General features: G+C 37.2%; 1 protein-coding gene across 2 annotated transcripts in view; it reads left to right on the top strand.

The window, feature by feature from the left end:
* LOC110445332 overlaps positions 1 to 12598 on the top strand; it is a 33754-nt gene extending 21156 nt beyond the window's left edge. For both annotated transcript variants that reach the window (XM_021489888.1, XM_021489886.1), the window contains 6 exons: positions 2366 to 2684; positions 2871 to 2974; positions 7687 to 7969; positions 9243 to 10473; positions 10797 to 10954; positions 11825 to 12598. In XM_021489888.1, the coding sequence (XP_021345563.1) occupies positions 2366 to 2684; positions 2871 to 2974; positions 7687 to 7969; positions 9243 to 10473; positions 10797 to 10954; positions 11825 to 12306 (2577 nt within the window). In that variant the 3' untranslated portion in view covers positions 12307 to 12598. The remainder of the gene's footprint in view (positions 1 to 2365; positions 2685 to 2870; positions 2975 to 7686; positions 7970 to 9242; positions 10474 to 10796; positions 10955 to 11824) is intronic.
* The last annotated feature ends 5327 nt before the right edge of the window (positions 12599 to 17925 follow it).

The following is a 17925-nucleotide window of genomic DNA, read 5'->3' as shown; positions in this document are numbered from 1 at the left end:
TGCTAACACGTCTCCGCGAGGGAGAGACCAAACCCCAAGGATTCCATGACGGAAATGCCATGGGGTTAAACCCATATCCCGGAGGATAGGGGAAAGGTCCCGCGGGCTGGGAGTGACCCCAGAACTGGCCAAACTGGCCTGCCTGAGACTGGGGCTGGCCAACTTGCCCAAAGGGCGAAGGTGGACCGCCACTCCCTCCAGGTGGAAACCCGGACATGTACGGGCTAAGCCCGTAACTGCCGGGATGCTGCCGCAACCCAAAACCATCCGCAGGCTGGTAAGGGCGGCCCAAGGATGGTTGCCCGCAGGCACCCGTATACCCTAAGCCAGGGGAAAACGGAGGCCGGAAACCGGCCCCCTGTCCAGCAAACCCAACCCCTGGGGGGAAACCCCCCAGGTTCCCAGAAGAATGAAACTCGGGACCGGACCTAATAGGACCGGGTCCGGGTAACTGACCGGGAGGGTATGCCTGACCAGCATTGATGCCGGGATTAGTGAGCTGCGCGTCACTAATCCCGGTAGACACAGACAATCCCGAAAGAAAGTCTGTTGTCACACCAGGACCTGAACCCGAAAGAACAGGCCCGGCACCAAGACTGTCCCCAACGACAGCACCACCTGGAATGCCGGGATCACTGACAGAGTCAGTGACCGGCGGCCGGTAGTCCCTACCCGAAGGCAAGCGCGAAAGCTTACGGGCGTTCCCGGCCAATTCGACCCTTGGCTGTGCCAAGCCAGGGTCAGGCTGCCCCTCCCCTACTCCAGGGAGTTCCTGGACAGGAAGGGCCACCCCCTGCTCACGAGAGGGACTTGCCGAAGCAAGACCCCCCGAGACAGGAACAGAGACAGTACCACCAGACCCCAGAGAGCTGGTGGCACGACCCCTACCTCTCTGCTTCCCTCGCTTACCGGAAGAAACAGACGAATCTGTCTTACGGTAAGTTGAGGGTAGCTTTGGAACAATGAAGTCCTTGCCCTGAGATTTTGACTGTGAACAAAGTTCACAAGGCGAAACCTCACTGCAAGGACGACACCTGGGACAGGCATCATGAGGGTCCCGTTCCACAAAGAAATGGGAACACCCATGAGCACTACCTCGTCGCTGTCCCGACCGAGACATACCCTCCAAAGCGAACGTAAACAAAAAATTTACAAGCAGATAAAACGGGAAAATAAGGATAAAATACGATAGTACAAAGTACGCAACGTAGAAAGAATTTCACCCGTAATATAAATCAGAAAACGGTTAAAATAAATAACGTTTGCCGAAACAAACAACCGTCACCGAAATAAACAGAGGTCGGAAATTAACCCACGATAATGGCGGACCGTGGCACACCACCGGCACACGTGGAGTAAAATAACCGGCCGTAAAAGGCACAAAAATAATTTTCAACAACAATTAGTTATATCAATAAAGGCAGATGGGTATAAGGCACACAAACTGCGCAAAAATATGAGTTGACACTCAAACCAAACCGACAAAACAATGTTTTGAATTGGAGCAAGCTCCGTGCGTCAGCATGCAGCAGGCGCCATAAAAGGAAGAGGAAGGGAGATCACTCCGTGGCTCTGTCATCGAGATAGAGGTTACGTCACGGTAGGGAGGTAGGGATATTTGAATCTTTTGTTTTTGGGCTACAAAGATGGGTGTAGGTATTGTATATGCATACTAAAGTTATGGTAATTATTACTGAAATGAAAAGGGCTGTTCTGTCAATGTCGTTTTAAGGACGACGCATATACAAAACGCAGTAAATAAATAAATCATTTAAGAACAAGTTAAAGAAATCAAAACTTATTCTATAGTAAAAATGTCAATATATGGATTGAACGGCAATTTTTAAAGTTCATGTCGGTATGAACGCAAATCAGTTTCATCCAGATTAAACTTGAATTCCTAGCGGACTTCATGCAATATTGATGTATTGATGTTCAAACCGGCATGGAAATTAAAAAAACTCCGTTTAATCCCCATATATTTTTTTGGCAACCTTTTGGGGTGAGATAGGGAATATTAACCCGAGGGAACAAAAACATTTGGCAATGAATTATTGTTTAAAAAAAACATTTTTCCTCGTCTTCAGTAGCATTTCTTTGCAACAGAATTAAAAAATAGAAAATATCAAAATGAATTCGAGTATGTATATTATGTAACAAATTGTCAGTTAATGGGATTTTTGTCAAAGCTTCATCCCTTCACAATTGTCAGATTATCATTATCAAATTATTACATATATAAAATGTATCATGCGTCATCGATTAATAACGAAGTCTAAATTAAAATAATCAGCGATATTTCTGTCGTAGGGAACTGATTTGGACTGGAGATGTATGATTAAGCTTTTTATTGTGTTTTCTTCAGCCTTTTGAAGAAATTTCCGTACGACATGCAACGAAGCATGGAAACATCCGTTTGTTGCGTGCGTTAGCAGCAAAGTCAAATGGAGGTCTCACCGACTTTAAACATACTTTTCCCTTGCACACCGCCGTATCGCTTGGAATGAAGAGAACCACGTCGTTTCTTCTACAATCTGGATTTGATTTGGAGGAGAGAAATGAGTTTAATCGGATTCCAACCCAGTGTTTCGATCCACGGAATGACAATGTTTTGTGTGAATACATAAGGAAAATAGATGGAACAGATGTTCCTCTGTCACCACCTAGCTCACATGAACCCAATGGTAAGTCCTAAGTTTTACAGAGAGTGTGAGTTGGTGCATAATTAAAATGCATTCAAACTTTTCTTTCTTTTTCATTCAGCATTATTGTATTTTTGAATTAAATATTCTGTTTTATGTATGAGTAATGACAATGAAACTATATTATGTACTTCCATGCCATAACCTGACATTTCTATTTCGTTATAGTTATCATCGTTGGTAAAGGCTCATGTCACGAGGAAACTGTCTGCATTGTCAACATGGAGAGAGTTGATTTATCTACAAGAACGGTTTACTGTCCCTCTGCACAGGTTACAAATCAAACTTTCATTTTTTTTTCGAAGGACCGGCGAGCTGTTGTAATGGCGCGGCGTCAGTCGTCCGTCAAGTTAACTTTAAAACGCTACTTGTCCTGAACGGCCCGGTAAATTTTGATTAATGGTCTTGGGCAGCCAAGGTAATTCTTTTAAAAACCTTTACAATCCTTCTTCTACCGAAGGGATATAGTGATTTTATCCTGATTAAGTCTAGAGCATCCTTGGACCAAGGGGACTTAATTGTGAAAGAACGTTTAGTGTGGACCCCCGGGGGCTGAGGGTTGGGCCGATTAGGGGAAGTAGAGGTAAACCTTTAAAATCTTTCTACTACCGTAGGGATAAAGGGATTTAATTTTGTCTGGAGCATTCTTGGGCCAAGAGGACTTAATTTTGTATAAGCAGTGGGTGTTGCCCCTCTGGGTGTAGAGGGGCGGGGCCTTAGATTGGAGTTTGAGGTTTAAGACTTTATGTAAACCGTGTGTTTGGACCCCTAGGGGCTGAGGGGCAGGGCCCAATTGGGGAAAAAGAGGTAAAACCTTTAAGATCCTCCTTCTACCCTAGGGATTAAGGGATTTTATCTCAATTTGGTCCGGAGCATCCTTGGGCCAAGAGGACTAAATGTTTTATAAACGGTGGGTGAAGCCCCTTTTGGTGCAGAAGGGTAGGGCTCCAAAGGGCAATTTGTGTTTTAAATCTTTAAAATACTTCTCCTCCTGTACCATTGGAGGATTTTTTTATCAAAAGTTGGCCTGGAGCATTTTTGGGCCAAGGGGACTCTATTTTGTAAAAACAGTAGGTGTGGCCTCTTTGGGTGCAGAGGGGCGGGGCTCAAAATGAGAATTTCAGGTCTATATTTTAAACTCCTTCTACTTCTGTACCATTAGAGGGATTTTATCCAAATTTGGTATGAAGCATCATTGGGCAAAGGGGACTACATTTGGTATAAACGTTTTGTGTGGCCCCTTTGGGTACAGAGGGGCGGGGCTCAAACGGGGAATTTCAGGTTTAAATCTTTAAAATCCTTCTCCTTCTTGCTATTGGAGTGATTTTATCCAAATTTGGCCTGGGTTATACTTTGGCAAAGGTATCTAAATTTTGTATAAATTATCTTATTAAAATTGTATATATAAGTACCTTAACCAAAATTACAAGAAATTGAGGTAATGTCATCTGGTCCTTCTGGGTGCAGAGTTGCCGGGCCTCATACGGTAACTTGAAGTTTTAGTCTTTGAAATCCATCTCCTTCTGTACCATTGGAGGGATTTTATGTAAGAAGAATCATTTCCCATGGTTCTTTTATTATTCAGGTGAGCCCCTTGGGCCTCTTGTCAAAGTTATGTTTAACCGCTTTTGCAATTAAAAGAATTTAGATGATTCTGTACTCTGTGTGAATTAAAAGACAAAATGTTTGTAAGCAAAATAGATTTAGTGACAGTGCTTACAAAGGACTTATTAAAATTTAAGAGGAATTCCGCCTCTTTATCAAGACAGTTTGTTTATGATTTAGGTTCAAATCGTTTAAGATCTAATTGACAGTTAACGTCATTTAGGGACATGCCATTATGCGCTAATGTATGCTTGCGTATGTGTATGTATGTTGGAGGCAGGGTATGTTGGTGTACTTGCCTCTTTCCGATAGCACAGGTCCGATACCGTTTTTAGAGTGCTCACTCACTGACATAACATGCTGCTGAAAGCACCATACAGATTATTTGACCCGATCACATAATACTTACAACGGGGTTAATCAGTTGTTGACATTACCTCCATTTCTTGTGATTTGGTTAGGATACTTATAAATACAGTTTTAATAAGATATTTGTAGGGATCTCATATGTCTTAAGGCGCAAAAAGAAGGAATTTTTGACATGTAATTTCGTCAAAAGAGACCAATTGCAATTTCGTCCCCTTCTTGACTCCCTCATATCCCAAATGGTCTCCAAGATAACCTTAATGTCCTGTCATACAGTTAGATTTACGCCCATGTATCCACCTAGGTTCAGTTCGTTCTGTGTGCGGCTTGAGTGCGGTTAGCGGTAGTCTAGCGTCAAGAAAGCGATCGTTCACCGTTCGATCACCGTTCGTAATTTTCGTCTGTTTCGTTCGTATCAGCTAAATCGTTCCGTTCGGCCGTCCCTCTCGTCCAATTATTTCATTGGGTCGTTTAGTTCTGTGGACAATTCAATGTGATTAGATTGTATTTAAAACTACATGTTTTTCTTATAAAAAATTCTACATTATAATATATATTGAAAGAGTGTAGAGTTATCGAGGCAAAAAAAATGTAGTTGATCAATAAAACTAGTGGTGTGCAGGTATCTGGCCTGAGGGATAAAAATCGAATAAGTGTATATGTGTTTTTTTTCTTCTTCGAAAAACTACTCCGTACTGAACAGATTCTCGTGAAATTGTAGTTCTTGAAAAATAGTTAAATTTTGATTTGAGATAAAAGGATCTTGACCTCCATATTTGAAAACATATCAAAGTGCACCTTTTGTTAGGCAACATAATACATATTAGATGATAAAACAGTACCTATTTACAACAAGATCACGATATTTTTTTTTATAGAAAATCGTTTGATTAATGCGGCATAGTGTTTCATAGTAATATATATATATATGATCTTAATAACACCATTTTATGACATAAAAAGAATTAATATAGTGAGACTGATTATTATATTTCTAACTGCTTAAGTCGCATGTATATGTTTATATGATAAAACGAATACGTTTTAGGAAAAAGATGGTTAAGTTTATGATTTTAGATTTCATTTCAGATAGATTATGAGATACTCTACCGGTGTATGATTGCATGCAACTCAACTCAAATAATTTAATAGTGAATGGCTCATTTTATAGTGTTGATAATATGTTTCAAGATGTGTTTATTTTATTGTTGATTAATGCAATAAATTGATACGGAAATAGATAAATATCAAGTCTCCCCATTATGTCTGTACTGATTAACCACAAAGTTAAAAGAAAGAGAGAATGAAGTAATGAAGGAAACACGGAGTCCGATCCTGCCCCGATCCATATCAATAAACAATACCCTTATTTCGCTACAATTCTTTTATCAAATATATCATATACCCGATATTCATAATTAAATAAATATATATATATACATATAAGTTAATTCGATCCTGCCGCGATCATGTTATTGCAATTCTTTTAATAATTATTTTGTGAAATTAACTGAATCAGATCTTCATATTGGCAAATACTGTTGAAAACATAACCAGGTTTTATTTCGCAACACAAAACACTAACGTCACTGTACCCAAATCGGGACACTATTTAGATAAATATCAATGTTCTGTATACCATACTATCAGTTCTGAGTTTCCGCCGTCTCTGACATCAGACTAAGACAGTTTGGCAGATAGATGTCTGGTTTGGGACCAGAGCGCACTAATTACTATGTATATGAAAACGTAAAATTGTCCGAAACCGTTTGGTATCGGAGAGTTTTAATTGAGGTGCTGACAACAAAAATCTACTACGGCACAACACATACCTCACATACATCGATAAATGGATTATTTATTGATCGAAATCCGTTCTTATTAATACCAACAGCTGCTGAATTCCGCTAAGAAAGTCCTCGAATTGCAATGGCGTTCACTCAGGTGGGAAATTTTGAACGATTGAAATTCGTAACCCGGCGTCCTGACACGTATAGGACATACACATAAGAACGATTATTACTTACAAAATCTGGCCTTAATTCATTGCTAATATGATATGGTATGTCATGTAACAAACAGGCATATTTACGATATTAAAAAAATACACAATGTGGTAGGACAATTCTTCCATGAATATTGGCACGGACTACGTGATTCCGTGGTTATGGTTACAATTCGCTAGCAATCATGTATTTGAATTTAAATCGTGTCGTAATTGTCTAGGTATACATATACATTTGTGGTCATTCAGTTATAACATAGATTAAACGACCGCTCTATTCAAACAAATATGTTGTAGAAATCGTATCATTGACTAACATTTTAATCATAAGAATAAGAGAAATGTTATTCTTAGACTGATCCGACATTATTCAAAATAACACGGCTTTATTAGTTTAGTTACGGACTTAAATATATCTTGTGGGTGGTAAGTACAGGTGTAATTGGGCACTAGTACCGGTTGTTTGTTTGTTTTAGTAGATTAACGTCCGTTTCACTACGAGTGGTTCGGTTATCCAGACGACTACAACTAGTTACGTCCCGTGAAAGCGGCTGCATTGTTCGTTCGTTCGATCCGCCGCTATCGGTCGATAGCGGCCAGGTATCATCAAGCAGTTTATCGGCCGGTAGCGGTAACACCGGTCATATCGGTACGCTTGCGTTCGTATCGGGTTTGTCCTGCGGTCGTATAGCGGCTCGTCTCCGTTCGGGAATCGTGCGTCCTGCGTTCGTGCCACAAAAAGTGGATACTTGGGCGTAATTCTAACTGTATAATAATTGCATTACCCCATGGTATGTAGATAGCCACCAGAAGGGCAAAATGTGCACCCATCCTTTGGAAGGCAATTGACAAAATCCTTATGAATGGACAAATACAGCCAATTTGGAAAGGAAAGACGTGTCTTAAGGTTCCCATAGATGTTTCGATCGATATTTTAAATTAACAATGTTTTATGTCAAGTCCTTATATAACAAAATTAATGTTAAGTTCGACTTTTTATATTCACAGTTCCGATCAACTTTCAAGGACAGAGACCCATCAAGACAAATGTTTTTTGTCTCCCCTTTCCTTTCCGAATACAGCATGGTCTGTACCTATCAAATGTTCGGTTTGCTTTGGCTCCTTGGGAGATACCATGCAGAGGACTTCCTTAAATGCTTGAACGATATAGTCCTTCCAGAGAAAAACATCCTGCGATGCAAAGATGGCAGCACGGGCGTTATCGATTTCTGTACTTGGATCAAAAGCAGAGAGGTGGAACATAAAGACCACGACAACGAAAGTAGTATGGGTAATTTCGTTTATTGAAAACACTACAATGCCTCTTATTGGTCGTGCACTTAATCGTCTGTAACGCTATAAATGAAGAAAGAGGTCATTCTGCAATAATCATATTGTAGACAATTTATTGAAATTACTCATTGCTTTATGCTTTTTTATACGGTGCATACCTAATTTGATACGGTATCGAATGAAATCGGTGTTTTACGCACCCCCTCCCCTTCCCCAACCCAAAACCCCTAACCCCGAAAAATATCGAGGGGGTATGACAGTCTCTCGGGTGTATTTTTGTCCGTCTATTTACCTGTCTGTCCGTAGTGCTTGTCCAGACGATTACTTCAGAACGATTGATCATACACATTTAAACTTGATGTCTGGTTTGCCGTAGAGAATGCAAAGAATGTAAGAAGAAAAGCTAAAATAGAATTATTCTTGAGTAGGTTTGTTCGAATAAATAATTTGAGAAAGAATAATCATACAATGTCCAAATTTGGTATGAGGATTGCCCTTGTGCTAGGAATATAATAATTATGCTTGTCCTGAGGATAACTTGGGTAAAGGGTGATCAAACAAAGTTCAAATCGGGTGTGTATATTGCTTTTCGGAATACAAAGAACACTATTTATTTTTTAGCGTGGGGTACCAGAGTTCAAGATCATAATTGCAAAAATAGAATTCTGCTTGGTTGGAATTAACCTGATAATACGTTGAGAACGAACGATTATAAAAACTTCATATTTTGGGTTTGGCTGCTTTAGAGACAACAAAGAATCTGTTGACTTTGGTCAAGGTCAAGGTCACCGTTGCTAAAAAAGGAAATCTGTTTTTTTCCGGATGTAATCTTACAACGTTCAAGTTTGGTGTGCGAGTTGATATAGTAAATACACATAACTGTATTTTAATTAGGCATTGTGCACCAGAGGTCAAGGTCAGCATTGCTAAAAATGTAATTTTGCTTGTTCAGACGATTGCTTCAGAACGAACGATCATACAAAGTTCAAACTTGTGGATTATATAAACCCTTTTGATTTTGGGTGTGGTCTATCAGAGGTCAAGGTGGTCATTACAAAAAATGCAATTTTGATTCGTTGTGTTTGTCCCGATAATGACTTAAAAATGGGGCGGGCAATTAGATGTCAATGTCACCATTGCTAAAATAGAATTCGCTTCTCTGAATTGTTTAAATCTTTCACAACTTTTATTTGTCATTTTATCTAATGAATTATTTTTGGTATTTTCAAGTTCTATGGTTTAACAGATTGTCATATTTATCTTAATTCTAGAAAAATTACCCGGTTGGATTCGCGCGCTACTCCAAAAGACATCTGAATCCGTGCGTGCGGATAAGATTCGCTGTGATGGATGGACGCCGATGCATTACGCTGTCCTGACACGCAATGATGAACTCGTCAAACAATTGCTAAACTCGGGGGAGGGACATTTGACAAACAAGGCACATTCGTTGCTCCCTGAATTTATCCTTGACCAACTAAAAAGAGAAAGCCGTTTTGAGTATGAGTTTGTTTACAGTCACATAGAAGGATTCACGCCTCTAATGCTTGCAACATTCACAGAAAATCAAACGGCGATTCAACTGATTGGTCAATGTATTGAAACATTGAACATGTTCAACGGAAAAGATATCGTTGATTGTCTCGAGTTAGCATATTGTGAGGACACGGAAAGTAATCTTCTTGACGTCCTTTGTCGGAAAGGTGAAGAACATTTGAAGCAAAACTATCATGTTGAAGTCAACTTACAACCCTTTTACCGAAAGAAAAACCCGTCGAGAAGGATACTGTTTGCTTCCTCAACAGATGTGCTTGAGACAATTGAAGAGGATTTCGTCGCTGCCAAAATCATAGTTGAGAACAAAGCTATCATCAACGAATATCTGAAAACGGGTACCACAGCCGAGGTTCCCGAAAAAGAAGATAAACTTTTGGCAGAAACGATACGGCTTCACTCGGATAGGTTATGGAAAAGACACAGTTCGCTTAACGCTATTTTGCCAGGACACGTATCGTCACTTCCAGATACATGCAAAGGGTATCACAAGTCGATCATGGTTGTCTTTCATAGCATTGACAAGGAATTGATTCCTTCATCTGAACTACCCTTCCAAGAATATTTGTTAACCAATGGACAACAAGTATTAGTCCACGTTACAGAGGGGTCATTCAAATTTGCTCCAGCAACGGAACGAACGGCGCAGGTAGGCCGTAGTATTGATTACGAAAAAGTCCGTGCCACGCTAGGAACATTTGTTGAGGGTTCTCAAAAGCAAAAAGGTATGTTGACTTGTGGTCATACCTTCCTAAAAGATTTTTTAGACAAAAATGATTCTTCTTATGACCGTACATTTGATACAAACACTTCATCAGAAGTCCTCAGAGTGTATAAAGTTGAGGAAAAGCGCCTGAAAATTTATAATGAAGACAGGACATCTGCAGATGATAACAACACAACGAAACCTACCGCTGACGATGCAATGGAAATTACGTATCCGCATGGGTTCGTACAAGAAATGTTATGTTATTGTATTGTTACAACTCTCTAAAAAAAACCCAGTTACAACCATTTTTTAAGAAACCTCTAATAGAGTTTGCATTGAGTATTCAAACTATGCGTAATACTCCAGTCAGCTGGGGTTTTTCGACTATGGCTAAACAATATGCCATCCATTAATTGTATGACAAGGTCAAATTACTTCCACCTTCTTAAACAAATCATGGGAAAGGAAAAAAACAAAAACCTTCTAAACAACAATTTAATTTAATTTAATTAAACGGATTTTGAATTTCACGTTACTACATTCAAGTTTTTGTTATTTACAGTGGCAGTTGTGGATATGTGAAAAGATTGCTATTTCGGCCAGACAAGGAGGTTGGTATAGACGCAGCTCTTATCCAGTTTCACGATGACGAAACATTCACTATTGGTCCACATCTGCACCTTGAGCATTCAATGGCCCAACAACAACTGGAAAATCAAGGTATCTATATCGTAGGGGACAATTGTATCATGCTTAACGAATGGAAATATATTTTTGTCTAACAAATATAATGCTGATTAAGATAGATCATAATGAGCTATTTTGTCTTTTTTTGATCGGCACTGAATATTTAATTTATATTACTGGTTACAATATAGTCAATCTTTGCCAAATGACTACACTGTAGTTTATTTGTCCTTGTGTGATAATACTGATGTATATTTTCACCAATATGTTGCGCTGTGGTAAATTAGACCCGTGTTGGTCGATTTTGTGGTATGTTATATCCTGCACGCGTACATGTACACAACACGCATGGAAATACGTCCTTAAATGACCTTAGCTGTAAAAAGAACATTAAACAAATAAAACCAACTATTATATCCTAGTGGGTTGATGAGGAGGTATATTATAGTCTAGTGTGTTAATAATGTGGTATATCATATCATAGCCTATTGATACTGTGGTATAGTATGTTCTAATGTGTTGACGATGTGCTATATAGTATTCCAGTGTGTTGGCGATGTGGCATATTATGTCCCTAGCGTGTTGATATTGTGATATGTTATGTCCTAGTGTGTTTATGTAGTCATGTCTTCCAAATATCATAAATATACATATATCGGTGTATATTACATATTGTATTCATAATTGAGGTTAATCATACGAAGACCTGCCTTACAGGCCAAAGCCTTTTTTTAATTTTCTCTTTTTCTTGTGTTTACATTTTGTTAGGGATTGTGATTCGTGTCTTTTCGTTTCCTCCAAATGTGTCGACCTTACGTGTTGGATTATTCTTTTCAACGTTAATTACATGAAGCTTGTAATATTTCATGAATAACTTATTTTTCAAAATTACATTAATTTCAGGTATTCAAAACATGGATTACCTGCAGTTCAATAACGGCGAAGCATTTGAATGTACAAGACCTGTCCGTGTCCTAAAATGTGGCATTGGAACTGGTTTAACTTATGGAGTCATTCCTTTCGAACGTTCAACGGGCCAAGTTAGAATAAGCGACGATAACTTCGAGCCTATGGGATTCAGCAACAGTAAATCAAAACACATAATGAAAGGACAGCTTGTGGTAAAACCATTGGTACAATCGACAACATTCTTTGCTCAAGGAGATTCGGGATCTGCAGTGTTTCAAATGGGGCCAGGTTCACCAGGTTCGCCAGGTTCGCCATTGAAGTGCATTGGAATGGGTATTGGATATATGACGAAGAGCACCGACACGCTTGTAACTCCAATTCGTTCGGTTTTAGAAGCGGTATCGGAGGGCCAGGAAACCACGTACACACTACTGACATCATTCGACATCCCTGCCGCAGATGAAGGTGATTCTTAAACAGTTCCCTGCTTGGAGATATCTCAGAATTAATCGAGGATTAATGACTCAGCCAATAGCTTGTTCAAAGATAAATACGTGAAGTACGCGTGATAGTAATAGCAATTGGTGGTGTGAAAGGAGCTCAGCGTTATCAATGATATACAAACAAGAAATTACTCTTCATTATTTATGTAAATATGGATGCATAACTTCCTTTTGTATGAATAATACATCATATTTTTTATTTTATTTTTCAAAGCATACCTATTAAATGTATAACCCTAATTACCCGTCTATGCTGACTATTTGGTGAAGTTGTTTTTTTTCTCTTTTTTATATTAATATTTAAATGTGTTCTTCATGTTCTATTTGGGTTTTTTGCACCTAAATTCAACATGTTTTCTTAGAATGATAAATAATGAGCAGAGACCGTTTTATAAATAAACTAAATGCTACTCTTGTCACAAATGATAGATTGGAGTGAATAAGTAAAGCCATAACAAACTGACGTATTATGTTTAGGCAAAATCAGACATAGCGATTGGCAGTCAGCATACACAAGTAAAATGCATCAATGAGATGCTTGGGTGGCCAGGTTTGATACCGAACAGTAAATAAAAACGCTTAACGCACATTAATGCATGCCAATCAATGTTCCTGTGAAGTATCTGGCCAGTAGTTTCTGAGAAAAAAGTCCGGAAACCATTTTTCGGGAAAAAATCAAACATAATCTTGGATATGAATGTAACTATTTTTTTGTCAGGTATTTGTAAAGTCCGTTAAAATAAAGTCCTGATTTCAGATCAACTATTAACCGTTACCGTTTGAGTATTTATAGAAATCAAACCAAAAAACGAAAAGAAACCATCACCATTATTTTCTGCTAAGTCCATAGCTATTACAGAATCTCCAGTCTATCACGACATGACCAGAATTTAATATTCAGTTACATAATATTATGTACGTGCCCTCTAGCTGATGTGATAGAAGTGCAAATACCACGAACGACTGCTTACAAGCTTAGGTGAACAGTAAGTAACACAAACTGCTATGAGTTATGTCATATTTACTTGCTTTTGTTACCAATACCTATAGTATACCTATATAATACCTATGTAATAATCATGTGTGTAAAGATATACTTACATTAATCAAATATTATAAATATGAAAACGTAAACATTGAAACTTACATAAACACTGTTCAGTAGAAAGTTTACTATATACATACAGATGTATACAGCTTTCTGTATTATCATATATAATACTGGAAGAGGGAGTATCAACAGTGACATATATCCAAGTAATACATATCTAATAATCATGTGTGTAAAGATATACTTACATTTATCAAATATTATAAATATGACTACATACACAGTGATATTCATATAAACACTTTTTACTAGAAAGTTTACTATACACATACAAATGTACATACAATGTAGCTGTCTGTACAATTATATTTAATACTGGAAGAGTGAGTATCAACAGTGACACATATCCAAGTAATACATATCTAATAATCATGTGTGTAAAGATATACTTACATTTATGAAATATAATAAATATGACTACATAAACAGTGTAACTTATATAAACACTATTTACTAGAAAGTTTACTTTATATATACAAATGTATGCAGCTGTCTGTATTATTATACTTAATACTGGAAGAGGGAGTATCAACAGTGATACATATCCAAGTAATACATATCTAATAATCATGTGTGTAAAGATATACTTACATTTATGAAATATTATAAATTTGACATAATAAACAGTGTCACTTATATACGCACATACACATGTTAATATTCAACTGTCAATATTATTATCTTATTCACTTTTTAATTCATAATTAATAAATTCGAACAATAAAATGAATTAGCTTAGTAATGCACTACCAGATAATCTTAATGATCCATATAGAGGGCTATAGCTAATCCTTCAAAAAAGTAAAACTACAAGATCCATACCGTGAATTTTTTATATATATATATGTCTATGTTAATTGAATGTTTAGCACTTTTTTGTTTGTGTGTGTTGCCGTATATACATATCCATACATGTAACTCTTATGCATGTTTATGTACATTTGTCTTTGATACAAGAATGAAATGTTTAAATATTAAGATGTAAGTTCCCTTTCCGCGATAATTGGCCATGGCTAAAGGTTCTAAATCAACATCCATAATGCATGGATGCAGCATCGAGAACAGGAACAACTACTTATACAAGGCACTGATCCACCACTATGCCATCTGATATTTACCTTCATATATACATGTATATAAACCTTATTTAATAATGCAGAATTAAATGGATATATAATAATTGGCAATTCTTTTGAGTGAGTGAGGGAGTGTGTGTGTGTATGAGTGAGTGCCAGTTTGTGTAGGAGTATACGTGTGAGTAGTTATATATTTTTTGTCATGTAACCAAATAATAAGTTAGATTTGTTTTGTATATTTTGTATATTCTGTTGTGTGGTCAGTTGCTGCCCCCTGTCAGTGGGACCGTTGGTGGTCAGTGTGATATATGGGGACGAGGCCGTTACATTTGTCTACCATGTACCATGCTGGCCATCTGTGGATTCACGGAGGGGGACAGATACTGACTAGGGAACATAATCACTACATTGGGAATAGAATGATAATGGCGTCGAGCTCCACGTGGTGACCAAGAATCAACTTGCCAACTATAAATCTCGTGTTATATCTTGCATCCTATGTTCTTCATCAAGTAATCCCTCTGCATTCTCAAGTAGATTTATTCTCTAGTTGAAAGTCCAATTATATGTGAATGAAATCCTTCTTAAAGTTAAAATCCCGAACCACGGCATTTAAAATAATAATAATCACGGTAACAGCGATGCTTTACTTATCTGTATCAGAATCCACTTCTGTGGGGTAAGGGAGAGAAATCCAATTACGCATATACGACTTAAATAACTTTAATTAACGGGTCACTGCGTGGTAGCTCTGGCCGATGACTTTTGTCCTAGATGTAGATTTTTTTTTAAAAATCATTTCACAATAAATATATTATAATATACATTGTCCATACAATAGGAGAGGGCTTGAATAGGCATTACGCCTGTTGCCCAATTCTTGTATTTGTATAAGATGCAATTGTTTCCTGACACATTCCATTTCCCTCTGAGGAATTTAACTCGTTTTTGTAAATGATAAAACTATATTATTTCAGTAGTACTTATTGTACATTGTGATAGAAAGATTTAATGTAAACTAGTGTTTTTTATATTTGATGTTTCATCTACTTTGTTTCGATGTGTCATATATATACCAGCTATATTTTTTTAAATGATTTCTATGACATATCGGTTATATGGGAAGCGGGACGACTGTAAGACGCAATAGGTAACACGCAAACTCTCTAAGTTCGATACAAATATTTGTTTTCAGGGTTATACATTCGCTTTATTATCATTCAACAGCAAATCTGGGTATCGCTGGTATGAACTGTCGTTTTATCAAAATAATATAAGTATTATTGCTTTCTAAACGGGATTTATTCTTCAAAAAATACCAATGTTTGCTTTGTCTAAAGTACAAACCAGTAACCAGCTGTGATACGTAAGTAGCAATCATCTGAATGACGCTTTATTCTACGCGTATTAGCAATATAGTTTGTCATAATTGAGAGATTAGATAGCAGCAAGAAGTAAATGTTGTGCATGTGTGTACAGGTACAGATATAAGGGGTCTATATTTAGGAAACCCGGATTATACGACTCCATTCTGTTAAAGCTGATAGCCTTTTTTGTAGAAGTAGAATGACGTTTACCTGAACTGAGAGAGGTCAAAATAACTGCGAATATTTGTTCAAATATTACAATGTTTACATACAAAGCGTCAAGAGATGGTCCGTTCGAGTGTATGATAGACAGATAATTAGATAATTGCATGGTCGTAAAAGATTCCCCTTCCAAATCCCCCCCCCCCCCTCCAGCTACTTTTGACTGCAGACTGACCTTTTTATTGGCCCTGTCATGCTAACAATTCTACAGCTTCTTTTGGCTTGACCCTCTAACCCTCCTCTAATCAGTTGGCCAATGATTAACTGTGATGAATTCTTTGTTTTTCCTAGGCCACAAATCATATAAAAACATGCATATAATATTAGCTTTCGTTCCCGCTTTAACTTCCATATCATGTGTAAAATGTAAAAAATTAGAACAACGATGCGAAGTTATATTTCTGTGAAAAGAAAAGTAATTAAATAAACAATAAAATTAACTTCGCATCGTGACCTAATATTGCTGTTTTTGTAAAATTTTAAATTACCTATTGTGATTTTGAACACAAGTTGAACATCTTATACTAAAATCTTGTCCTTGTGCCCTTATCTAAACAGGTCCAACATAATTCTAAATTTGTTTCCTTTGATATTGTTAGTGTATGCGATGGTTACTATAGTTGTCCTTACATATGCAACCTTGGTGTTTAGATACCCAAAAAAACTCTTTGTTCTAAGAGTGAAACAAAATTTGAGGGAAAACCATATTGACTTGATCAGAAACAGTTTTTAAGGTTTCTTGATGATAGTTTGTTATATAGCCTTCTGATGAGGATTAAATTAATTTCAAAATTGATATGCAGTCATCTTGAATTTCGGTCGTTAAAGTTTGTTCGTCTATTTCTCAGAAGGAACTGAATAGATATTTTTCAATTCCACTTCAACAAAGATGGCCGACAATGGCCATCTTGAATGTTGTTCATCTGTCATTGACAGCACTTCTAATTATGTGAGAATTACACATTTTCAAAAGTTTGCATATAGTTATGGAATTCGTATAAAACAACAATTGTCTTAGTTGCAATTAACGTTTGTCATTGGGAGATTTAAAATAATTTAAATGAATTACATCCGCTAGGATTTCCAACATGGGATTTGGTAATAGTACATGTTAGGAAAATAAAGAGCAAAGAAGGTAAAAGATCATCTTTTGTAAAAATGAAAAAGATCCGTCAATGGTTGGCGCCAAAATCCTGCAAGGATCTCTTGTTCAAGTTATTTTTGTAAAAGATAGTGGACAGACGACAATGAACAGTAGACAGAGACGACACCAATACTTTTGTATTATTTTCGCAAATAAAAATATAAATCATTCACAAATGTTTTTTTTTATGTATATATTGTACAGCCCACAGCTTTTGCGTTCAAAAGCAATAAGCGTATCTATCATTGAATACTCATATATTCCGGAAATATTTGTCCGGTGTACGATGCATCTTTATAGATATCAACTTTACTATATAATTTTTGTTAATAATAAAATTTGAATAGCTTGTTTTCTAATTATATCAGAAAGCCGTACACACGACATGTGCATTTATGTTGACAGTGTTGATTAATATATACGTAAGAGATTAACTTAAAACAGGTATGCTAAAAACTGTGCAAAAGGCAGCTGATACAATCTAAAACCGGCACTGTAATGAATTCGCCGAAAGGTGTGAACAAAATATATAAACTACACGTCCTTAAATGACATTAGTTGTTGATAGGACGTTGAACCCTGTTAAAACCAACCAACTACACATACAAAGACAGCTTAGAGCCTGTTCATATGTACATTATTTGGGAATACACACAAGGGTAAGTTATTAAA

The sequence above is a fragment of the Mizuhopecten yessoensis genome, unplaced genomic scaffold (genome assembly GCF_002113885.1).
Source record: "Mizuhopecten yessoensis strain PY_sf001 unplaced genomic scaffold, ASM211388v2 scaffold2213, whole genome shotgun sequence".
NCBI lineage: Eukaryota > Metazoa > Mollusca > Bivalvia > Pectinida > Pectinidae > Mizuhopecten > Mizuhopecten yessoensis.
The sequence above is the reverse complement of the archived record's forward strand: the minus strand, read 5'-3'. Positions and strand labels throughout refer to the sequence as shown.